The sequence below is a fragment of the Aedes albopictus genome, chromosome 3 (assembly GCF_035046485.1).
Source record: "Aedes albopictus strain Foshan chromosome 3, AalbF5, whole genome shotgun sequence".
NCBI classification, from domain to species: Eukaryota; Metazoa; Arthropoda; class Insecta; order Diptera; family Culicidae; genus Aedes; species Aedes albopictus.
Genome location: NC_085138.1, coordinates 182,295,101 through 182,308,863, shown reverse-complemented (window position 1 = coordinate 182,308,863; position 13,763 = coordinate 182,295,101). Strand labels below are relative to the sequence as shown.

At 37.0% G+C, this 13,763-nt stretch overlaps 1 protein-coding gene across 2 annotated transcripts in view; it reads left to right on the top strand.

Annotated features, from left to right (window-relative positions):
* Positions 1-13,763, top strand: part of LOC115261348 (atrial natriuretic peptide receptor 3) — a 147,193-nt gene that overhangs the window by 92,460 nt on the left and 40,970 nt on the right. For both annotated transcript variants that reach the window (XM_062856044.1, XM_029862822.2), the window contains exon 4: positions 12,602-12,785. In XM_062856044.1, coding sequence (XP_062712028.1) covers positions 12,602-12,785 — 184 coding nt within the window. The remainder of the gene's footprint in view (positions 1-12,601; positions 12,786-13,763) is intronic.

Sequence of the window (13,763 nt, the reverse complement as noted above, 5' to 3'; positions counted from 1 at the left end):
CAAGGGCTTTCTCGAACGGTCTCTGGCCGAAATAAAACCCATAAACGTACCAAATCTATTATACAAAACTTACAAACTGAACCAATAACAGAAAATTTACGCAAAAAGAAACAAACAGAATAAATAACAACAAGTTAATGAAAGAAAGTATTTGAAGTGAATTTATTGTATAATCGTCAAAAGGGAAGAAACTAACTCAAATTAAAACATCAGAACAAAACAAACAATTGAATTCATTAGAATGTATATTGTCTTTCACAAAGCTCGTCAAGTGTGTGTGTGTTGTGTGTGTGTGTGTATAATCATGGCCATGAACTCAAAACGACGTACCTGCGCAGGCTTTTCCGTTGTCGGTGCATTTCCGTGGCCAATCGTCGACGATACGCTCTCCTTATCGTTCGCCGATGTATAGGTGCGGAGTTTGAGTGTCAGCGGTCCGGTACTTTGCCCGATCGTACGAAAACTGTACACAGGTAGGCCGGACGTGATCCCTACTCCGTTTAGCTGCCAGTTTCGGCGGGCGAGGAGCAGCGGAAATGGCTAAGAGCCCAAAATAAAAAGCGCCTTTTTGGACGCTGAGGTCCAAAGACGAACACAAGTTAAAACGATATACACTAAAACAGATTCAATTGTACAATTACCTTTTCGAAAATTAAACAAATGCTCAGGAAGCAGAGTGTCTGCCCCTGGCGACAAAATCCATTTTTTAAACACTATGAGAAAAAAACAGAGACAATTTTAATTAAACTCACTTCAAACAACACAATTTACTAAACTACAACTCTAACAAGCACTACACACCTTTAAACAGAACAAACTAGGAGAAGGTCGCCGAAGCTCACTTCTGCTCTAGTCAAGTAAATTTCCTGCTATTGAAGCAGTCGTCTATTCAATCTAAAAACTATTATATACAAGTGCGCCAAATTTAAATCGCACATGGCCGTAAAAACTATTTAGCGCCATCGAAAACGTCCTATAAGATAAGTAACATGAATCGTCATTAGCTTAGCTTAGACACAAACCTTACATGAAACGGATAATCTCTACTAATGGAAACGGTTCAAACTCAAAGTCAAATTCAACGAATCTAATTCAAATGTGATTTTACTTAAAGAAAATAAAAACGTCAAAAGCTACAAATTAACTAAAATAGTAATAAATTAAAGAAACGAACTTTGAATTATAAATCTAAAATATATAAGAAAAATAGATTTATCCAAATTTATCCAATTGAATTCAAACTTTATTTTACTTAACCCTCTTCGTGCATTAGGGTCATTATGACCCCTAATCGTGCACTAGGTCAGCGAGGTGCGCGCAAGCTAATGCACGAAGAAGGTTAAAAAGATAAAAACGTCAAAACGTTACAAGGTCCACTGCACCATTGCTCCGGTTAGCGCAGTAAGGGCAACATACTGTGGAGAGCGCCCTGGTACTCCACAGGCTCCGTTTGCGGTTAGGTTTTTATTAGACCCCCCTAGCCATTCTTTCCTAGGCATGGTAAGCATGAAGCCGCATCACACCATGAATTAGGGGTCACCTGTTGGTGGACTCTTACCACCGGAACAGGCGGTCCGTAGTGTAATTCTTAGCCAATTGAGACAATCGCTACCGACACTACACAGCTATCTAGGCTGACCGAGAAAAGAAGTTAATGTTGATGATCAACTTCATACGGGCCCGAACAGCCGTTAAACGTAGCGCAAACATTGCGTCCGACCATCATCTCCTAATCGGTGAGATCCGGCTGCGCATTGGGAAAATCCATCGACAGGAGGAGAAAATCGGGCGCCAGTTCAACACTGGAAGACGTTGCGGTGAAAACGTGCTGCGGATATTCCACATCGATTCAATATTATAAAATGTGGCAAAACCATGAATGATCCGTCTGCAGCATGGAGTACTAGTTCATGCGATGATTTATTTGCAAAAATAAATTTAATATAAAAAATTGAGATTGTACATCAAAACGTCTCTGGAGAAATTCTTGGATGAATCTGTGGACGAATTCCTAAAGAAATTACAGGAAGAATTCCTACAGGAATACCTGAAGGAAATCCTGAAGGAATCCCTGGAAGAATTTCAGTAGAATTTCCTGGTGGACTCCCACGAAAAATTCTTGGATGAATGTCTGGGGCATATTCTGGAAGTAATCATGAAGAAATCCCTGGATGAACTCCTGAAGGATTCCCTCGAGGAAATCTGGAAGGAGTCTTTAGAAAAGAAACATCTTGGGGAATTCCTGATGGAATCCTCAGAGAAATTTCTGAATTTGGAAGAACTCCTGGAGAACTTTTTGGAAAAATCTTTGAAACAATTTCTGGAGCAACCTCAGGAGGAATGCCTGGAGGATCTTCTGGACAAATTTCAGGCGGAATACAAGGTGGAACTCCTGGAAAAATCCATAGAGAAATTCTTGAAGAAATTCGAATGAATCTCTGGAAGAATCTCTAGAGAAATTCTGGGGGGAATCCCTGGAGAAATTTACGAAGTAAGTCTCAGAGGAGTTCCCCGAGAGCTATTTCTGGAGGAATTCTAGGAGGAATTTCTGGAGGAATCATCCAAGGAATTTTTGGAAGAATCCTCAGAGGAATCTATGGAAAAATTTCTGATGAAATTCCTAGAGAAATTCCTAGAGGAGTAGCCAGAGGAATTCCTATAGGAAAACCCCTGGAGAAAAGAAAAGAATGTCTTAAGGAATCCATGGAGGATTACCTGGAGAAATTCCTGAATCAATTCCTGGAAGAGTTCCTGGAGGAATTCCCGGGGTAATCCCTAAAGAAATTCTTGGTAATCCCTAGATAAATGCCTGGATGAAATCCTAGAGGAATGCCTGGAGGAATACCTGGAATAATTCCTTGGGACATTTCTGAAGGAATCCCTGGAGGATTTTTTGGAGAAATTTCTGGAGATATTGCCGTAGCTATTGTAGAGGTATTCCTAAAGGAATTCCTGGAGGAATGCTTATGGCAATCCCCAGATGAATTCCCAAAGGAATGGCTGGAGGAACCCCTGCAGACATGCCTGTAGGAATTCCTGGAGAAATCTCTATTGATATTCCTTGAGAAATCTCTAGAGTAATTCCTGAAGGAATTCCTGTAAACGGTCCATGGGGAATCCCAGGAGAAATTCTTAGAGAAGTTCCTGGAGAAATCCCTGGAATATTTTCTTGAAGAACTACTGTAGCACTTTCAGGAAGAGTTCCTTGAGGTATCTCAAGTGGAATACCTGTAGAAATCTCTAGAGAAATTGCTAGAGAAACTCCCTGACGAATCCTTGTAAGATTTTTTTAGAATAATCCATATAGGAATTCCCAGGGAAATTCTGGAGGAATCCATTGAGGAATTCTTGGAAGAATACCTGGAAGAATTCCAGAAGAAATCCAAGGATCAATTTCTGAAGAAATCCCTGGAAGAAGCTTGAAAGCAATCACAAGAGGAATTTCTAAGGGAATCTCTAAACAGTTCCTGGAGGAAGTCTTAGAATAATTCTTGGAGGAGTTTCTGGAAGATTTCCAGGAGGAATTCCTGAACGAATCCCAAAAGAAGTTCTCGAAGACATTTTCAAAATAATCCTCTAAGTTGTTCCCGAAAGAATCACAGAAGGAATTCCAGGTGAATCCGTGGAAGAATCTTGGAGAAAAATTGCGAAGAAACCTCATGATGAATACCGGCAGCAATCCTGTGAGGAATTCCTTAGGAAATCTCACGAGAACTTTCTTAGCGAATTCCTGGAAGAATTTCTGTAGGCATCCCTGGATAAAAACTTGAAGAAATTCATGTCTGCAATAATTTCTGGACGAGTTATTGAAGGAATACTTGGATGGACTCCTAATGGATTTTTTTAAATATCCTGGATTAATTGATGAATAATCTCTAGTAAAATTCTCTAAAAGAATTTCTGGAAGACATTCCTGCAGAAATATTTCGAATAATTCCAAATATAATTATTGGAGCAATCTCCAGCAGAATTCTGGAAGGAATAAATGTGGAAATCCTTGAAGAAATCTCTGAAGGATCTCTGGAGAAACACTTGAAGGAAACCTCGAAAACAACACTTGAACAATCACTGGAGGAACCTTTAAAGATATCTCAGGACAAATCCCCGAAGAAATGTCTGTTGGAATCCCTAGATGAATTCTTAAATGAAGCTCTGGTGAAATTCAAGATGGATTCCTGGAGGAATTGCTCACACTCATATAGGGCGCCCATGCCCTTGCCCGTGCCGCTTAAAAGTCATCTGAAGTCGGCCCCCCTCTGAGCCTCTTGCAGAAAAAAAATCCTAACTACGCCAATGATTTTACGACTCTGTGTTGAAAGTTGATATAACGTTGAGACAATGAATGCATTCTGAAAAAAATTAAAATTTATTATTCTTGAATCGAAAGAAAAATGGTATGTAAAAAATCGATTCGGTCGATTTTGTGGGGCTTCAACATCGATTCAAAAAATCGATTAATCGAAACAAAACATCGATGTTGCGATCATAGATTTAAAAGTGCCCAACGCTAGTAGGAATGTACGCTAATATCTTAGCCCCGCCCGTCAGCGCTATTAGGCTCTCTAGGACGAAGTGAAACGTACCTGTAGATGGGACAAAAATGCATGGATGAACTCTCTAGCCTATGAAGGCACCATTCGTCTCCTCCATGGGCGAAGCCAGAGGGGCAAGGGCCCTGGCTACCATATATATACATATTTTTCAAGCCTACTTTAGATTATCAGAGTTCCAGAAAAATAAACTTTGAATAATTTCAATATTGTAATATTGTCAACATAATAATAAAACTTTTTCTTCTGGAAAACCACCAAATATTGCCAACTATTTCTTTAAAAGCACTACTTCAATCTTATACAACAATTTTACCAAAGAACAACTTTGGTTGAATGGCTGAATTTAGTGATTTTTATTCATTGAATACGAAAACTACATGCCAAATTTTCCGGATATTACGGAACCGGTCCTGGTAGGGAAAGAGAAGGACTTTCTAGAACCGTCCGCTGCTATCGAGTGTAGTAACTCAAAATGCTCGAATTTTCACTAGTATACAAATCAAACAAACGTTATACTAAGAGCAAAAAAAACCTGGAATTTCTTCATTCAGGGTCACCTTCAGAATTTTCCTTCAGGAAATTTTCCAGGGATTCCTTCGGGGATTCCTCAAAGGACTTTCTTAGGCATTTCTGCTTCGTGAATTCTTCCATGGACGTCTTGCGGGGTTCCGATAGTGATTGTTTCAGGGTTTGTTCCAAGAAATGATTCAGGAATTCCTCCTACGATTCCTTAAGACTTTAGAGTTAGCTCGAATAATTCAATCTAGAATTGTTCGAAATATTTTTGCAGGAATTTCTACCAGAAATTCTTTCAGAAAATTTAATTACATATTATTGAAAATGAATCCAGGAATACTTTAAACATTTTGTACAACAAAAATCTTTAAGAGCCTATCAAATGATTTTTAAAATAATTCGTTCAGAAATTACTACAGGCACGAATTCTTCCAGATTTTTTTTTAAGAATTCCTATAGAAATTCTTCCAGAAAATCGTTAAGAAAACTCTCTTGGGATTTCCTCATGAAAGTGCATCCGAAATTCCTCATGGGTTTTTTTCACGAAATTCTTCACGGACTCACTCGAAAATTCCTTATGTTCTTTCAATAATTACTCCAAGTAATGTTTTAGAAATTCTACCAAGGATGCCTCCAGGAATCCTACTTGGGATTCCTTTAGGCATTCCACCTGGAATTCTTTCAGGGTCTCCTCCCGTAATTAATCCAGAACTTCCTCCAGGAATTGTTTAGGGATACCCTTAGGAATTTCAATTCGGATTGCTTCCGGGATTCCTCCATGATTTACTCCATTAATTCCTCCTAGAATTCCCCTAGGAATTCCTCCAGGGATTCCCCAAGGATTCTTCCAAGCACTGCTTCAGGAATTTCTTAAGGGATTTCTGTGCAAATTTCTTCAGCGATTCCTCCAGGGCCTCTTCCAGGAATATCTCCATGGATTCCTCCAAGAATTTCTTCAGAAATTCCACCAAGGATTTCTCTAGGAATTACGCTAGGAATTCCTCCAGGAATTTCTCAAGAAATTTCTTCAGAAACTTATGCAGACATTTCTCACAGAATTACTCTGGGGTTCATCCAGGAATTTCTCCAAAAATTCATCCAGGTATTCATCCTGGAATTCATCCGGGAATTTCTTCAGGGATTTCTTCAGGAATTTCTCTAGGTATTTTTTCTGAAATTCCTCCAGGGATTTCTCAAAAAAATCCTTTTTTATTTCTCCAGGATTCCTCCTGGAATTCCTCCTAGAATTGCGCCAGGAATTTGTCCAGAAGTTTATCCAGCGATTTTTTAAAGAATTCTTTCAGGGAATTCTCCATGAATTCTTCCAGAAATTCCACCAAGGATTCATTCCGAAATTCCATTCCTTAAAAGATTTCTTCAGAAATGTATCTAAGGATCTCTCCAGGAATTTCTCCTTGGATTCCTCCAGGAATTTCTCCGAGGATTCCTCCAGAAATTTCTCCAGATATTCCATTCTCCTAGGATTCCTCCAGAAATTTCTCCAGATATTCCACCAAGGAATCTTCCAGGAATTCCCCCTGGAATTTCTCAATGGATTTCTTCAGAAATTTCACCAGGAGCTCCAGAGATTCCTCCTAGAAATCATCTAGATTTTTTTTTCAGAAATTCCTCCAGAAACTCCTCCAGGAATTCCTCTAGAGATTTCTCCAGGGTTTCCTTCATGAATTCCTCCAGGATTTCCTGCAAAGATTCCTCCAGAATATCATTCAGAGATTTCTCCAAGAATTCCTCCAGTGATTCTGAAGGGTTTCCTCCATGGGTTTCTCCAGGAATTCTTCCAGAGATTGTTCCGAAAATTCTTCCAGGGATTGCTCCAGAAATAACTCTCGTAATTCTTTCAGGAATTCCTTTTGAGATCTTTTCAAAAATTTATTCAGGAGTTCTCTTAGAAATTTCATAAATTCTTCCATCATTTTGCATAGGCGAAAATACCGGGGGTACCAGGTGGTTGTAGGACAAAAGGTCGAAGGTCAAAAGGTCGAAGGTCAAAAGCTCGACGGTCAAAACGTCGAAGGGTAAAAAAGTCGAAAGGTCGAAATAAAAAAAATACCTAGGACAAAAGGTCGAAAGGACAAAAGATCCGAAAGGTCGAAAGGTCGAAGGATCAAAAGGTCGAAAGGTCGAAATTTAAAAAAAATAAACTAGGACAAAAGGTCGGAAGGTCGAATTGAAAAATGGACGAAGGGGAACAATGACGATGATTCAGGAGATCGAAATAACCATAAATCTTTTCTTTCCTCTTCCTTCTTACTTTACATTCTCACTGCAGCTAGGCCTGCATCTTTTCAACTTAGTGTTCTTTTAGCACTTTCGCAGTTATTAATTGAAGGACTTTCTCTGCCTGTCATTGTATGAATTTTTATATAATATGACTAGCTGTCCCGGCAAACTTTGTCTTGCCGTCTTCTGGTGGTTTGACAACTGTTGAGCTCAAAACAGCACCGCACTCTAGATTGGTTTCATTTCGATGGTATGGATTTCCTTCCCAGCTCATGAAAAATCAGTACTCTTTCAATTTTCTTACTTTTCTAGTGAATTTTCGTAACTTTTAGTTATAAACACAGCCACCATGAATACGAATCGAACCATGCAAGACTCATGCTTATCGGTCCACCCGTTCTTGACTTTTGTTGCCTCAAAGAATTTAAAACTTATTTTTATATATAGACAAGCAAACACTATTCCTAAGAAGTCGACAATATTTCCTGACCGGAACGGGAAGCCAACCTTTAATTACAGTGGGTTTTTATAATAGTTAGCGTTTTCCTAGTACTAGTTTGTTGCAGAATGCATGATTCATTTGAACAATTATTGGTGTTACTACTATTAATTTCTTTTATAGAATTTAGCCTTTTTTTTCAAAGATAAGCTGTTCTTTCTAGTAATGCTTTTTAGCAGTTGTTAACATTATTGCTATATTTTTTAAGGAATTTTGCCTTCTTTTAAACATAGGCTGTTCTTTCTAGTAGTGCTTCTTGACATTTTTTTGTCTATTTACTAATAATATATTCGTTTCTCAAAAATTCGCCTTTTTTGAGAAATTGTTCGTTCTTTCGAGTTATACTGTCACACGAAGCATTTAAAAAAAACTCGCAATATTTCCTTCAAAGTGATCTCCATCACTGGCGTAGTTCTGCAAAGTGATGTAAGCGACATTGACCATTTTGGCACATATTTGGTTATTATGCATTAAACGTTTGGTGTCCAAGTACTCGCCCAGCAACATTTCAGATCATGTAACAGGAACCGCATTAATCCTTAAGATTTTTTAAATAAGCATAGATATTACTATATGAAGCAATGAATTCAATAAATAAGTAATCTATTTCAAATCATGTTTTTATGTTGTTGTTTTTTTATTTATTGTTTTGTAGTAACATATTTACAGCTATTGGCGAGACTATCATTATTTTTTCCTATAAAATTTTACCTTCTTTTGAACATAGGCTGTTCTTTCTAGTAATGTTTTTGATAATTTTTGGCGTACTTACTAATAATATAATTGTGTATAATATTTTTCCTTCTTTTAAAAATAGGTTGTTCTATCTAGTTATACTATCACAGCGATTATTTTAAATTTGTTTTTAAATATGTCCAAAGAGATCTCCTACAAAGATCTACTTAAATATCAAAAGATGTGAAGGTCAACGTTACGTTTTATTTTTTTAATAACCTCTAGTTCAATGTACTTATTAGACATTTAATTTTTGATACTTTATACGTAGTTTTTCTATTCGTTTTGACCATTTATTCTTATTCCATCCAAAATCTCATATTGATTATGAGTGACGCAATGCGAAAACTTTTTATGGCGTAAATCATCTCGCTGCAGGTACTTGAATAAATTTGAAATTCGCTTTTCGAACCCAACGAATCCTACCCTTTCAGTTTTATTACTAACTACAGCCTTCGAGCCTTTGACCTTCCAAGCTTCTTCCTCTCGACATTTGGCCTTGTTATTTTTATTTTTTTGACCTTTCGACCTTTCAACCTTTTGACCTAGTTAATTTTTTGTTATTTCGACCTTTCGAACTTTTGACCGCTTGTCATTTCGACCTTTCAACCATTTTTCCTAGTTTTTTTTGTTATTTCGACCTTTCGACGTTTTGACCGCTTGTCACTTCGACCTTTCGACCTTATGTCTCAGTTATTTTTTTATTTCGACCTTTCGACCTTTTGACCCTTCGACCTTTTGTCCTTTCGACTTTTCGACTTTCGACCTCATGACCTTCGACTTTTTGTCATAGAACCCTGCCAGGCAACCCCTGGCAAGTGGAGCGGACCTGGTGTGATGGTTAGAACACTTGACTATCACGCCGAGGACCTGGGATTGAATCCCACTCTCGACAAACTCGCAAATGTGAGTTCTTCCTTCGGAAGGGAAGTAAAGCGTGGGTCCCGAGATGAACTAGCCTAGGGCTAAAAATCTCGTTAATACAGATAAAAAAAAACCCTGAAATTTTGAGTCATTGCTGTGAGATATGGGGTGATGAATAATGAATGGATGAACTAATGAATATTTGTTTGTAGTGCACCACCTGGAAAAAAAATCCGTAGTTTCGCTAATGTCATTTTGCCCAAGGAAGCACCCAAGAATTTCTCCAGGATTATATAAAGATTTTTTATATTACTAAAAGGATTTCTTAACAAATTCCTCTAGCGATTTGTATCAGAATGCTTTAAGATAATTCTAGAGTGATGCATACAGGAGCCAAGAAATTTTACAAGTAGTCAACCAGGAATTTTTCTCAAATTTCTTCAAAAAATCTTTTAAAAGTTCATCTACGGATTTGTGCCGGAATTCATCAATGAATTCCTTCAAGTATAATAAGTCCCTATTAAGTATAGGGACTTATCCTTGGGTTCCTACAGGGATTTCACCATGCATCTCCTTCCGAGTTTTGTGTAGGAATTTCTCCAGAAATTTCTCTTAGAATTTCTCCTAGAAGTTGTCTAAAAATTTTTCCAGGGATTCCTTCAGGAATCTTCAGAAGTTACTCAGGAAATAGAATATGTACCAAAAAATTCTCAAATATATGTACCTTTCCAGATAAATCTGTTTTTGTAGCAACACTGATAACAGGACATGTTTTATGTTGGGAGTCGTTAATTAGTGTTGTTAATTTGTGATGTTTTATTTTATCGTACAATTGTAAAGTTCTATCTTACTTTTTAGTTACATGATGCTCGAGGGGGGACGCATTTGTGGTGTTCTATTTTTGGGAATAAAAAATCAAAATGGGTATATGTTCTATGACGCAAGACTTAGCCATTGCACAGTTGTCCACGAACCAGATTTACGAGGAAAGATGCATTCAAATGAGTTTTTAGGCAAATATGGTCTTCTACAAAGTTGTCCCTAATAATAAGGCCCTCTTTAAAACGTGCATGAAAATAAAAATGGTCCATATTTTCAAAGAAATTGGTAACCAAACTTTTTTATTTGCAAGAATAACTGTATACATTCTTCGGGATAGTTGTAGATCTATCTTTGAGCAAGTTTGCTGAAGACTCTTTTTATGTAGCTTTAAAATTTGCCGATCTAGAGGTATTTTTCTGAATAAGCTCAGGGTGGTTCAAGAAATACCGGTTTTCTGGCCTTAACTTTTCCAGGTTCGATTTTTCATCAAAGTCGCCCAAGAAACACTCGTAGAGATTTTTGAAAATTTTTTGAATGAAACATATCAAAAAATTAGAGGGGTGTTATTTTTGTTACTCAAGTGAAAAATACTTGAAAAGTGTCTATTTTTTTTCTAGAAAATCATCAATATTTTTTGATCGGAATGACGTAGCAACATTCTTAGCGCACGAAAATGTGCGTTTTTGGAAGCTCCAAAAGTGGTTCTTAGGCGACTTTGACGAGAAATTTTAAACAAAAAAGATAAAAGAATGAAACGATTTGTTCTAGCGTCACCCTATGAAAACTACGGGAAAATGTTCCAAATTTGGTCAAAACAGTTTAAACGCATTTTCTTTTTTGTTTCAAATTTCTTATCAAAGTTGTCTAAGAACCATTTTAGAGCTTTTAAAAACGCACATTTTCGTGCGCTGGGAATGTTGCTACGTCATTCCGTTCAAAAGATATTGATGATTTTCTAGAAAAAATATGCATTATTCAAGTGTTTTTCACTTGAGTTATAAAAATAACACCCCTCTAATTTTTTTGATAGGTTTTATAACAAACGATATTTTTTATGTTCGCCCCAACCCGTCATAGCACCTTTTTAAAAAACTATGTTTTTCAAAGAAAAATGCCTGTAACTTTTGAACCAAACGAGATAACGACCATCTCAGTGCACGAAATGACGTGTCTTCAAATGCTCTACAAGTGCTTCTTGGGCGACTTTTAATGAAAAATTGAAAAACGAAATCGAATAAGCTAACGCCAGAAAACCGGTTTTTCTTGAACCACCCTAAGCTTATTCAGAAAAATACCTCTAGATCGGTCAATTTTAAAGCTACATAAAAAGTGTCTGCAGCAAAGGTTCACAATTTCTTTGAAAATATGGACCACCCTAATTTCCAAGTATATTGAAAAGAGGGCCTTATTTTTAGGAACAACTTTGTAGAAGACCATATTAATCTAGAAAATCATTTGAAGGCACTGAATGCATCTTTCCTCGTAAATCTGTTTTGTGGACCATTGTGCATTGTTATATCCCTTTCGTGACGAAACAGCACAATTGGTAAAAGTTTTGCATATTTTTTTATCTGTTTAGACTTTGTTTTAAGTGATGTAAACTGTTTCAAGGATTCAGCCATTACTTATACTTGTATGTGTGCAAACAAACTTTTGTTTACGTTGCCTATGATATTTACCACAACAAGGTAAACAACTCAAAAACCGTAAAACATAAAAAATGTATCTGTCGCATATTTTTTATTTCCAATTTATCTAGGTAGTCAAAGCAAGAAATCGAAAGATACAAAGAAGCTCTTTCACATGAGTAAAAATATTTGTTGTTTTGTTGGGATATCTTTGAGTTCTAGAGAGCCAAAGTTGAGCCATTTGTATGGAGATTTCACTTTTTTGCGATCCGTCCCGAAAGGGATATAACTTATGCAATAACGGAAAATCTCGAAATTTGGTATTTTTGACCTTATCCAAGCACATTACCGATGAGGCCCATTTTTACCTTATAATAAGTCAATGAGTGAATTAGTAGATGCTTTGGAGGTTATTCAGTTGAATCGCTATTTTTGATAATTGCTTCAAATCGAATGAAAATATTTTTGTAACACTGGTCAAAAGCATTTATTGAAGACTGCTAATAAATTTTCCAAACGAGTAAGAATTGATAATATTCTTATTAATTGTCATTTTGTGTGTATCGATTGGTGAAGCTTTTATTGCAAAAAGCTTTTTATCGTTTATTCGCATTCACAACGCAATTCGTGCGCATGCTTCTTGGAGCCGGAAGCTCCAACGGTTATCCGTCGAATGAGGCAAACTTTTATCGTTTCTTATATCATCTCTTGTCTTCTCCCGCTCTCTCTCTCTCGTTTTATAGCACCTGTGGCGCGCATCGGGCGGTTCATCTACAACGACGGCATACCTGTGATAACTGGCGCCGGCTACACGTTCGACTTCGAGCAGAACAAGACACGCTGCGAGGATGAATTCTATCTGCTCATTCGCACCGGGTGGCTGAGCTTTCAACGAATTGCGTACTTTATGATCGATCTGCTGAAACAGTAAGTACTGCAACGTGGTGGGTGGTGGTGGGCTACTGGTGGAAATTGATAGAATTATGTCGGTGTTATTAAATTTATCGCACTTTACTGCTGTCTGGGTGGCATGTTGGGATTTCTTGTAGGTGGCTGATGCTTGTTAAAGTGGATGATAAATCAAGTAATAAAAATGTTAGTATTTTTTATCCCGTGTGTACATACTGCAGTCGCAGGAACAAACTGTATGGGACATAAAGGTAAAGATGAAAATAAATAAATTATTTAGTTTTACATATCGTCGGGGTGTTATGAAAAAGATTGACTAAAAAATGAAAGTTCATGAATACTCAAGTGACCGCTTTTTTGTTAAAAACAAACAAAACTGAAACTTGAGGTTTTCGAAGAATAACCTACTAATTTACTACAATAATTCATTACTATGCATAATTTCTATTGTTTTGATTCTTGTGCCAGAGAAAAAGGCTTGATAGATAGTAGGATGCGGGCACCGGTTATGGCCAGTCTAAGGAGAATCATTTTTATAAAAATAACCAATAATCCAGTGAAAACTACCCATGTGTTAAATGAAAGGTTTTGAACTATACTTTATTAGAAAAATGCAGAAATCGAGCTAATACGTGATTTTTGTATTTAAAGCGGTACTGGTCAAAATAGAAGCATTGCCGCAGTTTTGGCTATATTCTCAGCTTTGGTTTCTATTTTGGTCAATCACGTGTATTTCTTATGGGAGTGGCCAAATTAGGGTGCTTGGCCAAAATAGATATATGAGAGCTGATTGTTCAAGGATTTTTTTTCCTTCAGTATTTAATCAAAACGTATGGTTTTCACAGCTGTAATCATCATATTATAATAGAATCTACTAGTAAAATATAAATGTATGCCAATTTAGATCGTAACAGGCTGAATACCTCACTATGGCCGAATCTCCGAGCTGGCCAAAACTGAAGCTTCTACCCTACATCTTTTCCGTTTTAGAAGATT